This window comes from Vanacampus margaritifer, chromosome 5 (assembly GCF_051991255.1).
Source record: "Vanacampus margaritifer isolate UIUO_Vmar chromosome 5, RoL_Vmar_1.0, whole genome shotgun sequence".
NCBI lineage: Eukaryota > Metazoa > Chordata > Actinopteri > Syngnathiformes > Syngnathidae > Vanacampus > Vanacampus margaritifer.
The window spans coordinates 9625928-9644023 of NC_135436.1; the positions used below are offsets into that span (position 1 = coordinate 9625928).

Below are 18096 nucleotides of genomic sequence, written 5' to 3' on the forward strand. Positions count from 1 at the left end.
AAAAGAGTCTAAGCAGGCAAGAACACTGATTGTCCCTCGGGGCAGTCCCGAGGGCATCCTGGATGTCTGGAGGTTGGCCCAGGCGCCACACTGGAGCACAAGACGGCCGCAGCATGGTCCATGCCGCACAAGCACGAAAAGCAGAAGGCAGCTGCAGGTCGCGCACCACCAGATCAGGAACAGAAGGCAGCCACAAGATGTGCGTCGCAGGAGGAGGATCGGAGGACGGCCGCAAGCCTTGCACCGCCGAAGCAAGATTAGGAGGCAGCCGTAGGATGTGGGTCACCAAAAGAAAATCAGGAGGCGGCCACAGCATGTGCACCGCCAACACAAGATCTGGAGGCAGCCACAGGATGTGCACCGTCAGAAGAGGAAGAGGATCCAAAGGTGGCCGCAGGTCATGCACTGGCAGAGGAGGATCCGAAGGTAGCTGTAGATTGTGCGCTGCCAGAGGAGGATCCAAAGGCAGCCACAGGTTGTGCGGCATCAATACAAGATCAGGAGGCGGCCACAGGACATGCGCCACCAGAGGATCAGATGATGGTAATGGAAAGAATATGACTCCACCTGACAAACTCTTGGGATTCTTCATGTCCAATTTACACAATCCATGTGCACACCACTTCACCATTTTCCTTTTTGGAGCTCCAGATTGTTGGAACTTTTTTTGTTTTTCAATGTATTTCAATGGAGCGGAGACGAGCTTAACGCAACTTGACCGTTTTGGAGGCGGCTTGTAAAAGGTCAATTGCTCACAGCCGCACATTGCAATACGCACACAAATTCTCCACATCTTCACATGTGTGCACACCAACCGCAAATGGCTGATGAATTTTCAGTATGAGGGCGGACTCAGACACTTTCATTGGGCCACTGTGACATGTTCGGTAATTTCCTTGGTCAGATGGGACGAGACTTGAAGCTCGTCAATAAAAATTCAGAAGTAAACCGCGGCACATTAAAAGCCACAGGGTTCAAACCATGGGAAAAAGTAGTGGCTTATAGTCCACAAATAACGGTATTTATGCCAACCCCCAACTCCATCCTCTGCTTTTATTTAGCACCCATTATTTTCCAATCTAACTACAGTTAAGAGTTCATGAATAGCACTTTCTACTACAAGAATTTTGAGCATGTGACAACCAGCATCACATTAGGGCCAAATAGGTCATCAAACAGATTGGGCCTATTTGTTTCCTTTGCCAGCAGCTTAAATGGCCCAAACATCAATGCTATAACAGTGTCACTAGAAAATATTTATAAATGATGCAAAACTCACCCGACTGTTCTTTGGGTGTGATCCATCGGGCCTTTTAAATGGAGCTGAGTCATTCTATGGTGTGCTAACTAATGAGGCCACTCTGGTGATTTAGCCATCTAATCTTTTTGACATTTCTCTATGACTCTGTGGCCAAATTAATCAATGCTGCTAGTCTGACATCGCACATTTTGAAACTCATCTCCCAAAACAGCATTCTGGCACTGATGAGCAGAAATGACTTTGACAAAACAAGGGTGTGTGAGGCCACAACTCACATGGTTGACTATTCATATTTATTCAAATACCATCTGTAGGAACATGATATTATTAATTACCATTAGGGATAGACCGATAATCGCCCTGACTGATTATCAGCGCCGATATTGGGCAATTTGACGAATAGCAGTATCAGCCTTTTTTTTCCTTTTTTTTTTTTTTTTTTTAAATCTGACGGCCGATATAAGGAAAATGTAAAACCATTTTAATCTCAGGGAAATATTTATTTAAATTTTCTGTTAACTTTATAAGAGATGCTGCTGACTCTGGGAACGTTCTGAAACCATTTGTTTTTGTTCGACATTAAAGCAAAGAAATGTTAAAGTTTAAGATTTCAGGTATTTTTAAATTTGGGAAAAAATATTTACTGTAGAAAACCATAGAGAGTATTTACTTGTTTAAGTTTCCATTTAACTTTTGAAGACATACTGATAACCTTGGGAGCTCCCTGAACATTTTGTTAGAAATTTAATTTTTCTCTTGTCTAAGCTGGAAAAAAAGGTCTACATTTTGAAAAGTCAGAAAAATTGTTCAATGAATATGCTTTATGACATTACAACTAGAGTGACTAGAATTTGGATTTAAAAAATTTAGATGCCACTAGACACCCTCCCCCCCTTTATTTTTTCAACTGAAAATGAATGTCGGCTTCAAATATCGGTTATCGGCCTCCTTGACTACTAATAATTGGCATCAGTTTCTGCCCTGAAAAAAAACAACATATCGGTCTATCGCAAATTACCATTGTCAAACTTTATCCACCTAAAACCTACAGAACATTTTTAGCAGGGTATTTAGATGTATGCAACTTTTTATGTGTGCCTTCAAATGTCACAATACAGGGGATTTTCAGGACTCTGCCAGCCTACTGTCATTAAAGTGTTTGGACGTCGTGTTTCAAATTTAAATATGTTGTATTCGCTGTTGTCAACTCCCCAGTAAGGAAAGTAGCGATTGGCTGTCCAAAAAGTCGCAAGAAGTCGCTAATAGGGTATTTCCACTGGAGCCCAGCACTGCACCGTGTGAAGCCAGCACGGTGTTGGCGAGCGTTTCCATTACAGCTCACCGTATCGGAAGTGGACCGTGCGGAGCTGCTCGCGGCCCTCACGCCTACGTTGGACCAGAGCGAGCCCAGGACATGACATAAAACACGACGGACGGCAGTTGATTGGGCGGTCGGTCCTGTGATGTCACAAGTAATGGACATCGGCGAGGGAAAAAACAACTCACCAGCCGGGTCCTTTTTGACAAGTGTTCGTCTTCTTCGTTCCCACTGCTATCAGCGTGTATAGCCTTGAGGGCTTTCCAACGATAAAACATTGTCCCTTTCTTCGTGGCGGCGATCCTCCTTGCGTTGCGAGTTCTGAAGAAGCGCCACATCTGAAGCACCACAAAAAAACAGAACGACTAACCGAAACCGGGCAGCGTCGTCCGTCCTCCATGGCTTCCGTGTTTTGGTTATGTGTTGTTTCCCGCGCTCGACTATTGTGTCGCAGCCGGTTATGCATTACGTCCGCCCAGCGTCCCAGATGCACATTGGAGGTAGAAACTCAGTGCGTGCGTGGGTTGGGCTGAGCTGACCCGCCAGCAAGCCAAGCAGTACGGTGCTGGGCTCCAGTGGAAATATGCTATCTCTGTGCAACTAATTTGCATAATTGGCAATTTGCAGGTAGTTATAATGAATTCTGTAGAAGAGAGGAATAACGTTGTGGGAAAGTAAAAAAAAAAATTGTAAATGAATGAGTAAAAAGAAAGATTCCTCACTTTTTGCCTCTCCCCCTAAATATAGAACTATACGTGCATTTATGACAAAATAAATTTGCTAAAAGGCTTTGGAAAGTCGCCAGATTTAGTGACAAAGTCGCTAAGTGGGCAACATTGGTTGCATTAAACTATAGAATATGCATGCCACAATGCACAGTTACCTGAATCAATACATTTTAACTGGGTATTTCATGATTTTTAAATTACGTGCCAAAAATCTTTCCAAGCCGCTCTACCGACACGGCCAAACCTAATATGACATCATCAACCTATATTGTTTACCTGATGGATGTGTGTGTGCATGCATTTTTCTCCTTCAGATTCTTCTCGGTTTTTAATTATTATGCATTAAGCTGACGGGAGCCTGTTTCGGCTCCCCAAAAATGTGTATTTACACGAAAAAGACGGTGACATGGAACGGCACCTGCTTCCCATCGAATTACCTTCAGAAAATAGAAACAAACGAGTAACAACTAAAATATGATATAATGCAGTATCTGGGCCTCTGCCGATACCAGTATCGATATCGGAACAACACTAATGATAACACACACAGACAAGTCGACTACTTATAGCCGGTAACCTCTCGCCAGAGATAGAAAGACCAAAGAACATCATATTGGTTATTCAAATAAGGCTTTATTCCATCCCATTTCAGCATCAAACAATTTCCTCTGGCACTCTGTTGGCGGAATAAATCGCTCGGTCGCAGTAGGTCACACTCGCTTTCCTTCTCTTCAGCGTTCTGATATGAATAGCACCGACTCATCCACTAGATTCGCTGTTAATGAATGAGCAGTGACACAGGTTGTCACTCGAGCACTGTGTGCAACGTGGCAGTGTTAGGTGATTTTGATAACAAAATACGGACAATCCATAAAACTTGGCAGCTTGAAGATGGTAAAGCTGACTCCTCACTTGTGTCACTACATTTCAATTTAAAGGGATTACACCACGGTATTTTAAGACCTTCCACAGTTCACTATAGGCATATAATGTATAAATTTTACCTTTGACACCAAAGCGGTGTAATTTTCAATGAAATATTAGGTCTTTTGCTGGTTAGTTTTCTAATGTGGTTCAGTAAAACCCTGCCTCTCCCCGTGTGCTTGCCGCGAGCTGGCTGCAGTCTCCTGTTGGGGCTCTGCATTTGAAAACTCCTCCGAATGGCTACGCAACGCAAGACATTCAGAAATCGTAACCGTAAACCGCAAGAAATCGAGGAGGAGGAGGGGAGGAGAGGGAAGAAGAGAGAGGAAAGAAAAAGGAGGAGAAAAAAACACCAGAGTTGGTCACGAACCGCTTAACTGTTGCTTAGAGAGCACTAACCACTAAATTGATTCAGTGTAGCAGCGCAAATTTTTTACTTTAGTTTACAAAAGTATCAGCCAGAACATTTTCTGGGATTTTAAGACGGCCAACAATCATTGTACTTTGACATTGCAAATGTGAAGGATAATTGATTGCTTTGAATTCATTTGGACAGAATGTTTACTGAAAAGGCTACTTTTGTCACTCTCCCATGGAGATCTCAGAGAAAGTGGGCGTGCGTAGAGGGGCTTTGGTGATGTTTTTGGTGAGGAATTAGCATTTTAACATGGTTAAAAGCACCAAAAAGTAGATTTTTCACATTGCTGTCCCTTTAAGCTAGCTGTCAGTATAACACAATTGGACTCTGTAATATGTCTACAAGACTGATCAAATTACGTTACATGTTTTGCATAAGTTTTCTGCATTAAACATATATGTCCTTGTCTTTTGTGTACTATTAGACTGCTTCAATTTAACAATAAAAACAGCGCAACCAACTTTCTGACAGCTCGTTATCGCCACCTCCAGAGTGAAGACGACTCCTTCGTCCAATGACGTCACGCATACACAGTCAAAAAAGAGGGCGTCGCCAGTGAGCTATCACGGCTTGCGAAATTAACAAATTCAATCATTTTTACGAGGTCTTGTCAATTCATTTTTAACTCTTTCACTGCCACTGACGTTTAAAGACATCAAGTAAAAACCTACGGAGGGCTGCCAATGACGTCAAAAGACGTCATCCAATTATTTATTTTTTTGAAACGGGTGGAGGGAAGCCTTCCGCATCTGTTGTGAAATTTTCCTGCAGGTTTGTTGTGCCTAAGGACTATTTTTGGCCCCTAGAGGGCAGCGATGACTGTCTTTTGACAAGATCGGGTGGGCGTCAGTAGAGGCGGAGCTAGAGCGTCGAGCAGGATATCAGAATGGAAGAGAAAGGAAAAATGGCGACCGGTTGCGAGCAGCTCACGCCCGAGCCGTTTTTTTCGAAGACCAAAAGCATCGACCAACGCTAAAAGAGCACATTGATGACGACAATGATCATCATCAATGATGATGATGATGGTGGTGACTCCGTGGTTGGGAAGCATTGACGCGGCAGTAGGAGACGTGGGGGGGGGAGCTAGATGGAGGAAACGGACAATGGCGAGCGGTTGCAAGCAGCTCTACACTTACAAGACGAAAGGCATCGACCAACGCTAAAAGAGCACATTGATGACGACGATGATCATCATCGATGATGATGATGGTGAATCTGAGCTTGACGGCGAAATTGGAAGCGCTGACGCGGCGGCTATGACGGCGTCATAACGCGGAGCACAACCGAGCACGTTCAGGCGGACGTTCAATCGGACGACGGAGAGTGGACCGAGTCCAATGCATATTCATAGGAGGAGTGTGTAGTCTGCTACTTGCTATTTATTCCCCGGAAAAAAAGGCCGTCAAGAAAGTGTAACGTTTGCACGCGAAACGGACAAGCGAAAGTGAAACTATAATCTGATGTGCGAGTCCAGCGGCGTCTCCTTGCGCGCAGGGGAGCGTTATAAAAAGAAAAACTGTATTTGAAACATCCACATAATTGTAAGTAGTACCACAGTTGCACACATTTGTAAATAGTTTGCGAAATTGTTTTGTCAAATTGTTACACTGTTGAATGGAATCACTCTGTTTAGTAGACTAAGGTATATTATTTCACCACTGTTAACTGTGTCCAGAGTATATTTTTATTAATAATCAGGGCAGAATAATCATCAGGTATTTATTTAATCAGTTTCTATTTTGCTTTTCAACTAGTCCACCTCTGCACATTACAATCTGTAATGTGTTTATGTTGTTTGCAAGCAGAGTGTCCTGTTTCTCAAAACAGTTATATCGTAGCTATTTTGAGGAGAGCAGAGACTTTGCCAGCAAAAAGGATGCCATGGTATGTTTATCTCGCTACTGAGGTAATTCCTGGACTGCCACTTTATCATGGTTCATTGTGATGGTTATGCTCTGACCTGATAAGGTGATGTGGTGTGAATAATATGTAGCCACAAAAAAAGAAACACATTTTTGTACATATTTGACTCAATGTTGTCACTTCTGCCCGTGGGTCACATGGTTTGAAAGTGCTGGACTCAGAGCTATGCATTTGTTCTTATGAAGCATGCAATTCCACCAGAGAATCAATCAGACACATTTTCATAGCTAAGAAAATATCGTTCTGTGTTTTTAATACTTCCCTAGTGCATGTTCTTCTCATCTTGTATTCCTTTTTCTCCCTCCCTCTTTCTCTTAAAACACTGGCACATAGCTCAGCCAAAACGAATCGATTTATTCATGCTGGCTAGCAGAAAGTATTGGAGTCTTTTAGGATGGAGCAGGAGTCACAGTCTAAAACGGCATTATCCTTCCAACAACCTTCAATCTTTTAGACTATACCTAAAAGACAAAACAACACTGCTAATGGGATCTATTGTGCGTGTAAACATGCAAACAAATATAGACACTGCTTCTAAGTCATTTTCACTAAATGTCCACTCCCTTATCTACACACACAAACACACTGTTGAGTTTACGCTCCAAAATATAAGACAATGTTTCCTAATAGTAACAATTACAAACTGCCAACTAGGGAACTAACACAAATTTACAGAATAGATGTATTTGTTTATGTTGTTATGTTTGGTACTATGGCTATTTTGAAGAGACAAATTTAACATGCAGCATTACTTGGAGGCACTTGAAGAAACAATCAAGAAGGAATTTGTTGTGTCTTGACACATTTTATTGAATTTTATTTCACACAATCAGCTGATAAAGCGTTAATGGCCAATAAATGTAGACTGACGCTTGTTGTCTACTGCATCAAGCGCATCATGTCATCATTACAAAATGGAAAAATATCAAAGCAAATGTTAAGCATTTGGTTAAATTGCACAAAATGAAATGAGGCCCGATCATCAACTTGGGCTGTGTCCCAATGCACACACTACTAAGGGCGTGAAGCCATTTTGTTGGCGTGTCCGAATGTCCCAAAGAAAAAAAACATTTAAATACAACAGAGTTTGTGTTCACATTTGTGATCATGCCAGATAGTGGTGGAACACAATCGTTTTGTGTACCAGGATTTTGTCGACTACAAATCATCTGGTGAGTACGAGTTCTTGGTTTGAAAGTTTGCATGTTTTTGGCATGTTATTGGATGAATTCTGCATGTGAAGTGCTGCAAAAATGATCGTGTAGGTAAGCAAATTGTTTTTTGGCTGGAGGAAGGTGAAGAGTGATCGACCTTCTGTATGTTTCTTGCTATTGTGCCAAATGGCTGCTTTTGTGAGGTTTTGTCAAATTGCACTAAGCGAGTGGTGCATTAGATCAGCCCTCAACCCAAATGCCACAGGTAGGATGTGACGTGATTTGTGATTTGACAGGATAGTTCCCTTCACCGCAGACCTTGTGGGAAGCGAGCGACGCTTTCTCTTATATTATGTTCCTGATCTGGCGGATGACAGGATATTGACCTTGACCGCAGAAGATTCCATTGAAGTCATCCAGGTCCAGAGACTGGACAAAGGCTCCTCCAAAGTTAGCATTTACGATGTACTTGACCTGGATGGGCAGCAGGGGGGGAAGCATTAACGGCGGAATGAGGAACAAAAGTATCCGCTTGAAATGTGATTAGGGTTAGGGTTACCTTGGCCTGAATGGTCGCATCACTGTCGACGCTAATTGTCGTTGGAGGTGGACTCTGACTGCACTCCTGGAAGTCCCGTTCAGATTTTCACATCATGTCTTCTCATTGCTCGGAATGATCCACAGTTTCACATCTTACCTCGTATTTGGCCTTGATACTCGGATTAGCGGAGGGGTTTGTGTCCAAACCATACGAAGCGATTCCCATGTTGAGCTTTTCTTTTGGTGCACCCTGGCTGAACCAGTACTGCATTGAAGATTGCTAAAGTACACCAAAAAAATGTTGATGGACAGGAGGACAGAATGCTTCGGCCAAGGTTGTCCAAACTACAACCCACTTGTATTTTTTAGCATCGATCCAATTCTGCCTACTTACTGCATTGGGGAATGGAGCTGGGCCACTGACAGGTGGAACAGGAGTTCTATCACGGTCGAAGGTTATCACATTGAAGAAGTCGACAATCCTAAAATACACACACGAGTTTTTGCCAGTCTTGTTATAAATGCAGCTTAGCTGTCAACTGATTTTTGTGTTTACCTGGCAAGTAATAGGACTTCATAACTTTGGTTGATTTCGAGTTGCACAGCTGAGACGCTTGCGGTGAGCAGGTCCCTACCCAGCGCGGCTTTCAATTCCTGTTGAGCAGAACCACATCGTCAAGTCTTTGCCAAACACGCAACAAATTTGCTGCCCATTTAGAGGAGGATAATTTCAAGGTCAGACCTTCATGAGAAGTGTGAACCTTTGCTTGTCACTTGGTAGATTGACATCAACTTTTAACACCCACACGATGTTGACGCCGTCGAAAGGCTCAATGATCAGGATGTCAATTACAGACTGGATAAAAATGGCCCTGTTTGCTGGTGCGAATCTGGTAAACGGGAAGAAAGGAAAGTTGTCTTGAAGAACAAAAAGTGTTGTTTGCTTCCAATTGTGACTTTTTCCTAATGTTGTTTTGTGACTTGTATCTGAAAACGCTTGTATGGCAAATCATCTTTCCCCCCATTGAAATGAATCAAAGTGCCATTAATTCGTTCCAGCCGACCCAAAATCAAAACATTGTGTATTTGTGATTTTTAATCAGGAAAACTAGTGCGGTATAATATTGAGTATGATGTAATTGAACAGAATGTAAAGTATGAAACAGTTTTTGTGCTATGATTTAGTGCTGCAGTCCAGTTCATTGTGCTGATCCTTTTGCTGTGTCCTGCCCACTGGGGGGCAGTATCATACAGTCATGCAAACACAAACAAAGAATAATTGGACTTCTTCTTCTACTGTAATGTCATATATCCAAAAATATCAAATATCCATTGCTTCAAAAACTGTCTGGCAATGCTAACTTTTATCATGTCAATGGTGTTTTGCCTTCTTTTTTTTGTCTGCATGAAGCTAAGCCGACTTTCCTAAGTCAGTCATCTGGTTGTTTGAAATTCAAAATGTGTCATGTTATGTCATTGGATTAGTAGATGGGAGTGTCTAAAAAACCCTTGAAGCCTCCTTTTTGATGCCCAATAGTTGCCAAACTGCTGTGCTCCTACCTCGAGTTTGCACCGGCAAGTCAAAGCAAAAAATGGCCCACTTATATTTGATGAAAGTGGTCAGGCTGACGTTGCAGCGTGACGGAAGCCTTCCCATACAGGGAGAGAAATACAACAAGTTCTCAAACTGCTCCATGCCTTTTGTGACTTACATGTTGTTGGTATTCAAGCCAGTCAGATCGACTTCCAAAAGGGTTTTAAGGTTCGGGTTGCTGTTGGAACAGAAAAAAAAGTTTCCTTGTCATTGTCATTCCTTGGCATTCAAGGTATCCAACAACAAAGCTCAAAGTGCTCAAAGTCTGACCTGATCTTGAGGCTGTTGAATATTTGAAATTCGTTGCTGTCACTCTGGCTTGGGATGACCATTAGCGGGTTGGGCTTGACAGAGCTGAAGACGACATGAGTGCACAGGTGCGGATCGATGTGCGCCACAATATCGAAGGGGTTTGCTGTTATTGAACTGGAGGTCTTCTGATAGGTGCACACCAGATTTCTTGGTGCCGCTTCTGATATGTGAAAATCGCCAGCAGTTAAGCAGTTTGTTACAACGACAGCACATTTGCTACTGTCCACCAATCAGCGCAAGACGCAAACTTACCCAACTGAGCGATGATGGCGCACAGACCTTCAAACCAATCGACAGATTTTGTCAACATTTTCAAAAGCTGCTTGGAAGCTTTGGAAAGTTTGCTTTCACTGGTGCGTCTTACCTGCCAGAAGAATCAAATTGTACATCTTGTTGCTGGAAAGACGCGCAAAACAAAAAGTGGTCAGTCCAAGCTGCCAAACAAGGATGAACTTTTGTGAGTTGAGGTCAAATAGAAGTGAAAATAATCCTTACTTTTAACGGGATGGAAGTGGAAGATTTCCCAAACAATCTGATTGACTGAAAAGCACACAAACAAGCAATTTGATGACAACATGAATTTAAAGTTGTCGTTTTTGAAATCTTTTCTGCGTTTTGACCTGAAATGTCTTCCTGCTAGTTTTTGACTTGGCAAAATGTTGACGCTGGCCTTTCACAAAAAAGCCTGCAAGAGGTGGAGGCGCTCATTTGTGGAGACATTTGTGGCCCGCGCCCACAAACTGACTGGGCCCCTAATTGTTTTTTGTTGTTGTTTTTTTTAACGGTTAATTCAGTGGTGGCAATTATATAAAGATGCATCCTCTTCTACAGTGGACCCCCCCCCCCCCCCCCCCCACATATTGTACGGCACATATGCGGTTTTCGGCACCTGCTGATTCACCTGTTTGCACATTTGTTCACAATATACTTTTGGGGGACATTATTTTTTGGGGAGACAACCCCCGTTTCCAAGAAAATGCATATTGAACGATTATTGATGTATTTTGAAGAAATTTTGGGAGTCAATTATATGCAAATTTTTTCCATATTGAAAATATTATTTTTGTCCTACATCTAATTAAGGAGTGAGAGGTCCCCCTCTTTGTGGGCCCCCATTTCCGCTGATGAAAAACTGTGGCCCCCTCCATCATCAAGGTTGCCCATCCTTGCAGTAGATAATATTCGACGTGTTTGCGTTCTAGTTGAGCACAGATGTTGAAATGCAAAACGTTCAACAGGTCAAGCGATGATGTGTGTATGTCTACTTACCAGCTGGAAGGAAGCTGCAAGTGCCCCTCAGTAGAGAAGTGATGCTTGCCCTGAACATGCTGGCATATTTATCTGCTGACTGGGCGGGGCCGACCACCGTTAAGTTGGATAAAATAATTCTAATTGTTTCATTAGGGCAATTATGAGTCGCTTGTTACAGATAATTTGAGAGAAAACAAAGACAAATAAACAACTTTGACCTTTGCTGAAGCAACACCAGCAAAAAAACAATCAAACAACAGTACTTCCTGGTGCTGCACACGAAAACAGATGCCAGTTTGGACTTGATTGAAGTTGGGCCACATTTTGTCATGAAGGAACCAATTGGGTTCACGCACTTGGCAGCTCTCCGCGGCAACACCTCACATGTCCACCTTGCACTCGTGACCTATTTTCTTTGCTGGGGTACCTGCAGAAAAGCCACACAGGCACATGACCTCATGCTTGCGTGTTTTTTATCCGGGTACGCCAGCAAACTCCCACCTTCCAGAAACATGTTAGCATATTAGCTTTATTAAAGACGCAAGTGCAGACAACAATTTATTCTTTTGAGCAAAACGTACAGTAAACACCCGCATGTTTGTACGCACAGTCTTGCCTATTAGCTATTTTTTTTTTTAAATGTTATTATTAAAAGGGATGGGTGAGTATTAATACCATGTATCGGTACCAGGCTTATTTTAAGGTATCGGTAGTTGTGATGGTGGCCGATACCACTATCAGCGGCCCTCTTTGAACTGTTTTACATCAGGAACTAGAAATTAGAGGAATAGAAAATTGCCATAATTTCAATTATTTTTTAGGAAAAATATTCCATTGGAATATATTAGCCTTTCTTGTATTTGCAATTGGTATCAGTATTGGTGACTACAGTATCGCATTGGTCTGAAAAAAAGTATCGAACATACCTAAATATTAAATTATTATTTTTGTGTGTGTGGGGGGGGGGCAGCGGGGTGGTATTTGGAAAGCAGTTATGGGCTGTAGAATAGTTATTATTATTATTATTATTTGCAACTATCAAGATGATCAACTTACCAAGATGTTAATGCAAACGCGACAAGGGTGGAGAGAACCCTTGTAGCGTTTGCATTAACATCTTGGTAAGCCTGTGCAAGTTAAGTCTGTCAATAATTGACGACCATTATAGTTTCAAGCCAAAGAATCACTCAATTAGACAAAACATAAAATACAAGCAAACTAACTCCAATGTTGCTTGGAGTTATGTCACCAGCTAGCAGATAAACATCAAATCGCTTTTGCACATGCCAGAATTCTTTTGGATTTGAAGACCATCTTGGTTAGCACTAGTCATGGTGAGATGAAGGCCCATGAAGCATGCATCAATACTTTCGATGTTAGATGTGTGCCAAAAAGTCGATTCTCATTAGAATCGTGATTCTCATTTAGTATGATTCAGACTCCATTTTAAATGTCCCAAAATTGATTTATTTAAATTATTTTATACTGTCTTGTCCTTATTTGTGTGTGTCTTTAATGGGATCACTGTTCATGTTGTACACAATTTGGACACTTAGGGGCAGTGTGGTTCCGCGCGTTCTGATACACTGTTAAGTTCTAGCCACATTAAAGTGTAGAAGAAAAAAGTCACAATCGAGTTATGCCAATAATGGTTCTTTGCAGTATAGCAAGAGCATATGCAGGTGAGTAATATTAAGATGCTTTTCTGTATACATTCCTGAAGCGTTTTGTATGAATAGCTGTTCTCTTGAGTGATAAAACTGCAGCGAGTAGCTAGTAGTAGAATGGCACTTTCCATTGTGCGTTAGCCTTAAGCTAGCTACATTCGGGAAACATGCTAAGCAAAGGGCGTTTGCATTTTAAGTGTGCACTGTGTGTAGTTTTCTATTTAGATTTACAGTTAACCTCAACTGGACTGTAATAAACAGCATGATACTAGAAAAATAGTATTGTTAGTTTGAGTTCATGATGCTTGGGGGACTGATTAGAGTGAAGGAACACACTACAGGAAGCGTGGTAGACCGAGCATGTGCGATTGCTGCAATCAAGTATGGTAGGAAGGCGGATTTATCCAAGTTGTTTTTTCCCAGTTCCGACCTGAAAGCGCTTGAGCCGAAAGTAAACAACCAAAATGGCGGATAGTGATAAATAGTTTTTTATTTTGGTCCTCAAAACTCATTTTGACTTCCATTTAACTTGCCTTCTTGTAATTTTGCTTCATTTATTGTTTTTATTCTTATTTCATAAGCATTCCATACAGTTCAGTAGTTCATAGGGTTGCCAACCGTCCCTTGAAGTACGGAATCGTTCCGTATTTAGACCTATTAGTACGCGTCCCGTATTGAGTTGTCAAGGGACGCACTTTGTCCCGTAATACTGTGAGAGTCAAAAATAGTCCGTAAAATGTGACCTTTATGTGAGAATTTACGGTAAAGTTCCAAGTACTGCTCTGTGACCAATGAGCTGACAGCACATTCATTCACGTGTATGACGAGAATCCGCTCTTCTTATTGGTCAACGGATTGTTGTTTGCGGAAATACATACCTGACAATCCGACCGGCAGCGCAGCAGGAGTACTCATCTGAATAAAGGCAAAAACATGAGAGGACTGGGATGCAAAACACACGGGTCGAAAAAGTGTGAGAAAATATCTATCAAGCGCACTGTACTGTCTGCTGGCGCACTTTTACCATAGCCTTGATGGTGGACTGACTGGTATCAAGTAATGCTTCCAGTGGTGCAGCCGTGCAGGACACACGCGGAATACTGTACAACGCACAACTTAACTAGGGGAGCCCCAGAAAAAAATGTCCACCAGGCAACGCTTGCAATAGATCTGGTATGTAAAGAATGATTCTTTAACCCTCTTATCGAGGTTAATATGGAAATGCGCCATGAATATCTGTGTTGTATGGAAAACATAGTAGATTGACAAGTACGTTAAATAGATAATACATAAAAGTAACCATTGATGAATAAGACACACAGCCTTACATTTATTACAAGTTCAAACAGATTTGCACAATTTTTCCTGTACATGCATTGATATATGACTAACTATAAATATATACAATAAAAATAGTTAACCTAATTAACAGGTGACTGTTGCAGATGTAGCCCATGTCTATTAGATTGTATGCATGGTTTGAGCTATAACTCAGCTGACTGTGCTCTAAAGTTGACTCTCAGAACACTGAATGACGATGATGAAACTTAAATAAGAAAAATAGGCAAATATATATAAATATAAATAGTCTCCACATATGTGGTATTGAGATTTTCATAAGTTACAGGTTGAATGTTCTGCTTATTATTTATTGTTTAAGGGATACGTGACTCATTGAGCCATTTTCAGCAGAATTAATTTGATAACGTCATTATTTTTCTTGTACAATAAATAGCTTTAAAAATATATTTTTTCACTTACTGTTTACTGAAGATGACATAACCTGTGTCGAGTTAGTAGGCAACAACCAATCATGTCTCAGTTTGCTGACCAAACCCAGAAAACAGGTGAGGCATGATTGGTCGTTACCTACTTCCTCAGCACAGGTGATGTCATCTTCAGTCGACAGCAAGTGGAAATATGCTGAAAATGGCTTAATGAGTCAAGCATCCCTTTAAGTTAAGTAGGAAAGGTTTTTCTTTGAAAGATATTTATTTTTGTAAGTGGTTAGTTTGTAAATTTCTGGATAACAACTTTTACATGTGTTCATATCATTTAAAAATATGAAAAAAAATTGTTTCACCTACAAAAAAAAAAGCTTAAAAAAATCACGGCAGCAATGTTGACGCAATCAGGTTGGCCATCCTTGTCGATGAGGTGTCCCTTTATTTTTTGGCAACTCTAGTAGTTCACCGTATAATTTCATGCAGGGAGCGGCCTACTGTCACGTATGTTGTGTTATGTGGAATGTCTATGAATGGAGAAAGCTATCAAGTTTTATACTCAAGTAAATTGTGTTTTACCATTCACGGTCTGTATTTCCAAAGGGGTCACACACCATTGTAGTGACATCACTTTGTAGTTCATCGGGGAAGTCGGAGTACTTTTTTTTTTGACTTTGCAAGTGGAATTTCTGAGTTCAAAGGATTTTCTGTACACACTTCCTGGTTTGAAGTTGGAAAAATCCGACTTCCGACCATATTCGAATGCAGCATATGCGCCAGGAATAACGTACTGTCCTGTGTTGAGTTATGCAAATAAAAAATACAAGTAAGCTAGTCACTACCTTAATCATCCACTTTGTATGGTCAGTGAGAACGGAACATGGTGAAACGGATACCAGCATTAGACACTTTTTGAGGGCCTGTTCGCTGTCTGTAGTCAGTCTGCTCAGAGAGGGCAGAATATACTGTAAAAGTGATACAATTTATAGTTAGCTAGTAGCTAAATAGAGTAGCAGTTGTGGTCACACACTGTTTTTGTAAAATAAAGGGCACTTTTCTTACAATTCAAAACTTAATAAATGTAAATTTTATATATAAATATCTATATATATATATATATATATATATATATATATCATCAAAGTTCATTTAGTTTGTTTACCTTTAGAGGGAACTTGGACATTTCTCAGAACTCAACCTTAAAAACTCATTCATTCGTCCTGTAGACATAATGATTGGAGGTCAATGGGGCATTCCTGTATGGATTTAGCCAGATTTTTTGATGCAGTGATGGAAATTAGACACATACACTTATAAAGTTGAATTGATTTTATTGTTACACACAAGGAGTAATACTGACACACATAAAGGAACAATCTCTCTTTAGAGGCTAACTAATAGAAAAATAAAAGGGTATATTAACTAAACCAGGGTTCCGGTCCTTGGGTCCGGGGTCCTGCAGGTTTGACATATTTTGCCATCCGAGAAAAGTCGAAACAAAAGTCAGTGGGTGTGTGTCAGGTATTTATCTGATTGTCCTTTTCAAAATTGCTGACACCCAACAATTAAATATAATAAGTCCTTTTTCATGTAAAAAATGTTGGGTTATTTTGTCTTGCTTTGACGTAACGTTGTGGACAAAATGGCTGACATGAAACAACAACTTATTGTTTCTTGTCGTGTTGTTTTTTTATGTCGTACGTACGCGCTACTTGATCCTATTTCTTTTTCGTATATATATATATATATATATATATATATATATATATATATATATATATATATATATATATTAGGGGTGTGAATTGCCTAGTACCTGGCGATTCGATTCATATCACGATTCGATACCGATTAATGCCGATGTGTGAATCCTAACCCTAAGTAAGACGTTTTGTTGAATATTCCCCCCAAAATTATAATGCCGAATCGATTTTTTCTAAAAACCGATTAAAGTCTCCATTTGTCATTCTGTCTTGCAAACCAGACTGGAGTAAATCATGACAATTCTTTGCACACATTTTAGTCGCATTTTGCTTTTTGTATTGTGTTTGGATTAGATTTTTTTCACTTTTTTTGGCATCTGAACGCCTACATTTGGGTCCAGCGTGCTCTCAACAAGCTCCAAACGTAAATGTGGCGACCCTGAAAAATACGAAGCGAAAAAGGATCAAGTAGCGCGTTCATACGACATGAAACTACAACACGACAAGAAACAACAAGTTGTTGTTTCATGTCAGCCATTTTGTCTTGACTTGTTATATTTAATTGTTGTGTGTCAGCAATTTTGAAAAGGGCAAACAGATAAAAACCTAACACACACCCACTGACTTTTGTTTTAACTATGACTTCAACTTTTCTCAGATGACATTTGGCAGGCGAGCGGGTTGAAGGCCTTCCTGGCCGCTTTCCAACTCGCTTGCCAAACACAAAGACAACAACAAAGACATCAAAAAACGCATTTGGCACTTTTAGTCTTCGCATCTTTTCAAATGGCAAATTCCCACGGGCGACTCTTGCCAGTCTAAAAGTAAAAAAAAAAATTGGGTGTTGCCTGCGCTGACTAAAGTCATTCGAGTTCATGGAAACTAAACAGAAAAAAAAATTCATGCGCAAGCAGTAAGAAGCAACCCCACGGAAATCCTAACTACTTCTGAATTCCCTGACCGGGAAACGAACCCAAGGCACACCAGTGAGAGTGCTGAATCCTGGCCACTAGACCACCAGGGACAATTAATACTGAATTCTGGACACAGGTAACATAACACAGTATATGAACAGGTTGACCAGGACAGTTTTAGCAAGCATTAAAAACAAACTGTCTGGTGAAAGAACCCCAACCACTGCTGAAGTCCCTGACCACTGCTGAATTCCCTGACCGGGAATCGAACCCGGGACGCGGCAGTGAAAGTGCCAAATCCTAGCCACTAGACCACCAGGGAGAACAAACACCAACTTCTGGACACAGCTTACATAGCACAGTAAATGAACAAGCCAGCAGGAAGAAAAGGCTCCACGGACTTGTTTCAATCTATTTGGGAGCCACAAAACAGCTCAACTGACAAAATAAAGGTTTCTGGTTGTTCAGGGCACTATCAGCAAGCATTAAAAATAAACTGACTGGTGAAATAACCCTTACTGCTTCTGAATTCCTAAACTACGGACGTTTCGGTCAATATGCTGGAGTCCATAAGTAAAAAATTAGAGGTCCTCTCTCTAATCAGCGAGGACGTCAAAGAATTAAGGATATATACACAGGACTGACTCTATATTGTTTGTATGCAT

General features: G+C 41.0%; 1 protein-coding gene and 1 non-coding gene across 2 annotated transcripts; both read right to left on the bottom strand.

The window, feature by feature from the left end:
• Positions 1 to 7427: 7427 nt before the first annotated feature.
• Positions 7428 to 11457, bottom strand: LOC144052297 (chitinase-3-like protein 2). The gene is made up of 12 exons (XM_077566229.1): positions 11442 to 11457; positions 10668 to 10712; positions 10537 to 10568; positions 10425 to 10451; positions 10131 to 10332; positions 9979 to 10038; positions 9009 to 9156; positions 8823 to 8920; positions 8661 to 8748; positions 8409 to 8546; positions 8286 to 8339; positions 7428 to 8200 (listed from the first exon to the last, which is right to left on the bottom strand). Exons 3-12 carry the CDS (start codon positions 10559 to 10561, stop codon positions 8072 to 8074), a joined length of 969 nt encoding a protein of 322 aa, XP_077422355.1. The 5' UTR covers positions 10562 to 10568; positions 10668 to 10712; positions 11442 to 11457; the 3' UTR covers positions 7428 to 8071.
• Positions 11458 to 17681: 6224 nt separating this feature from the next.
• trnae-uuc (transfer RNA glutamic acid (anticodon UUC)) lies at positions 17682 to 17753 on the bottom strand. The gene has a single exon. It is a non-coding gene; the product is annotated as a tRNA-Glu (tRNA).
• Positions 17754 to 18096: the final 343 nt, after the last annotated feature.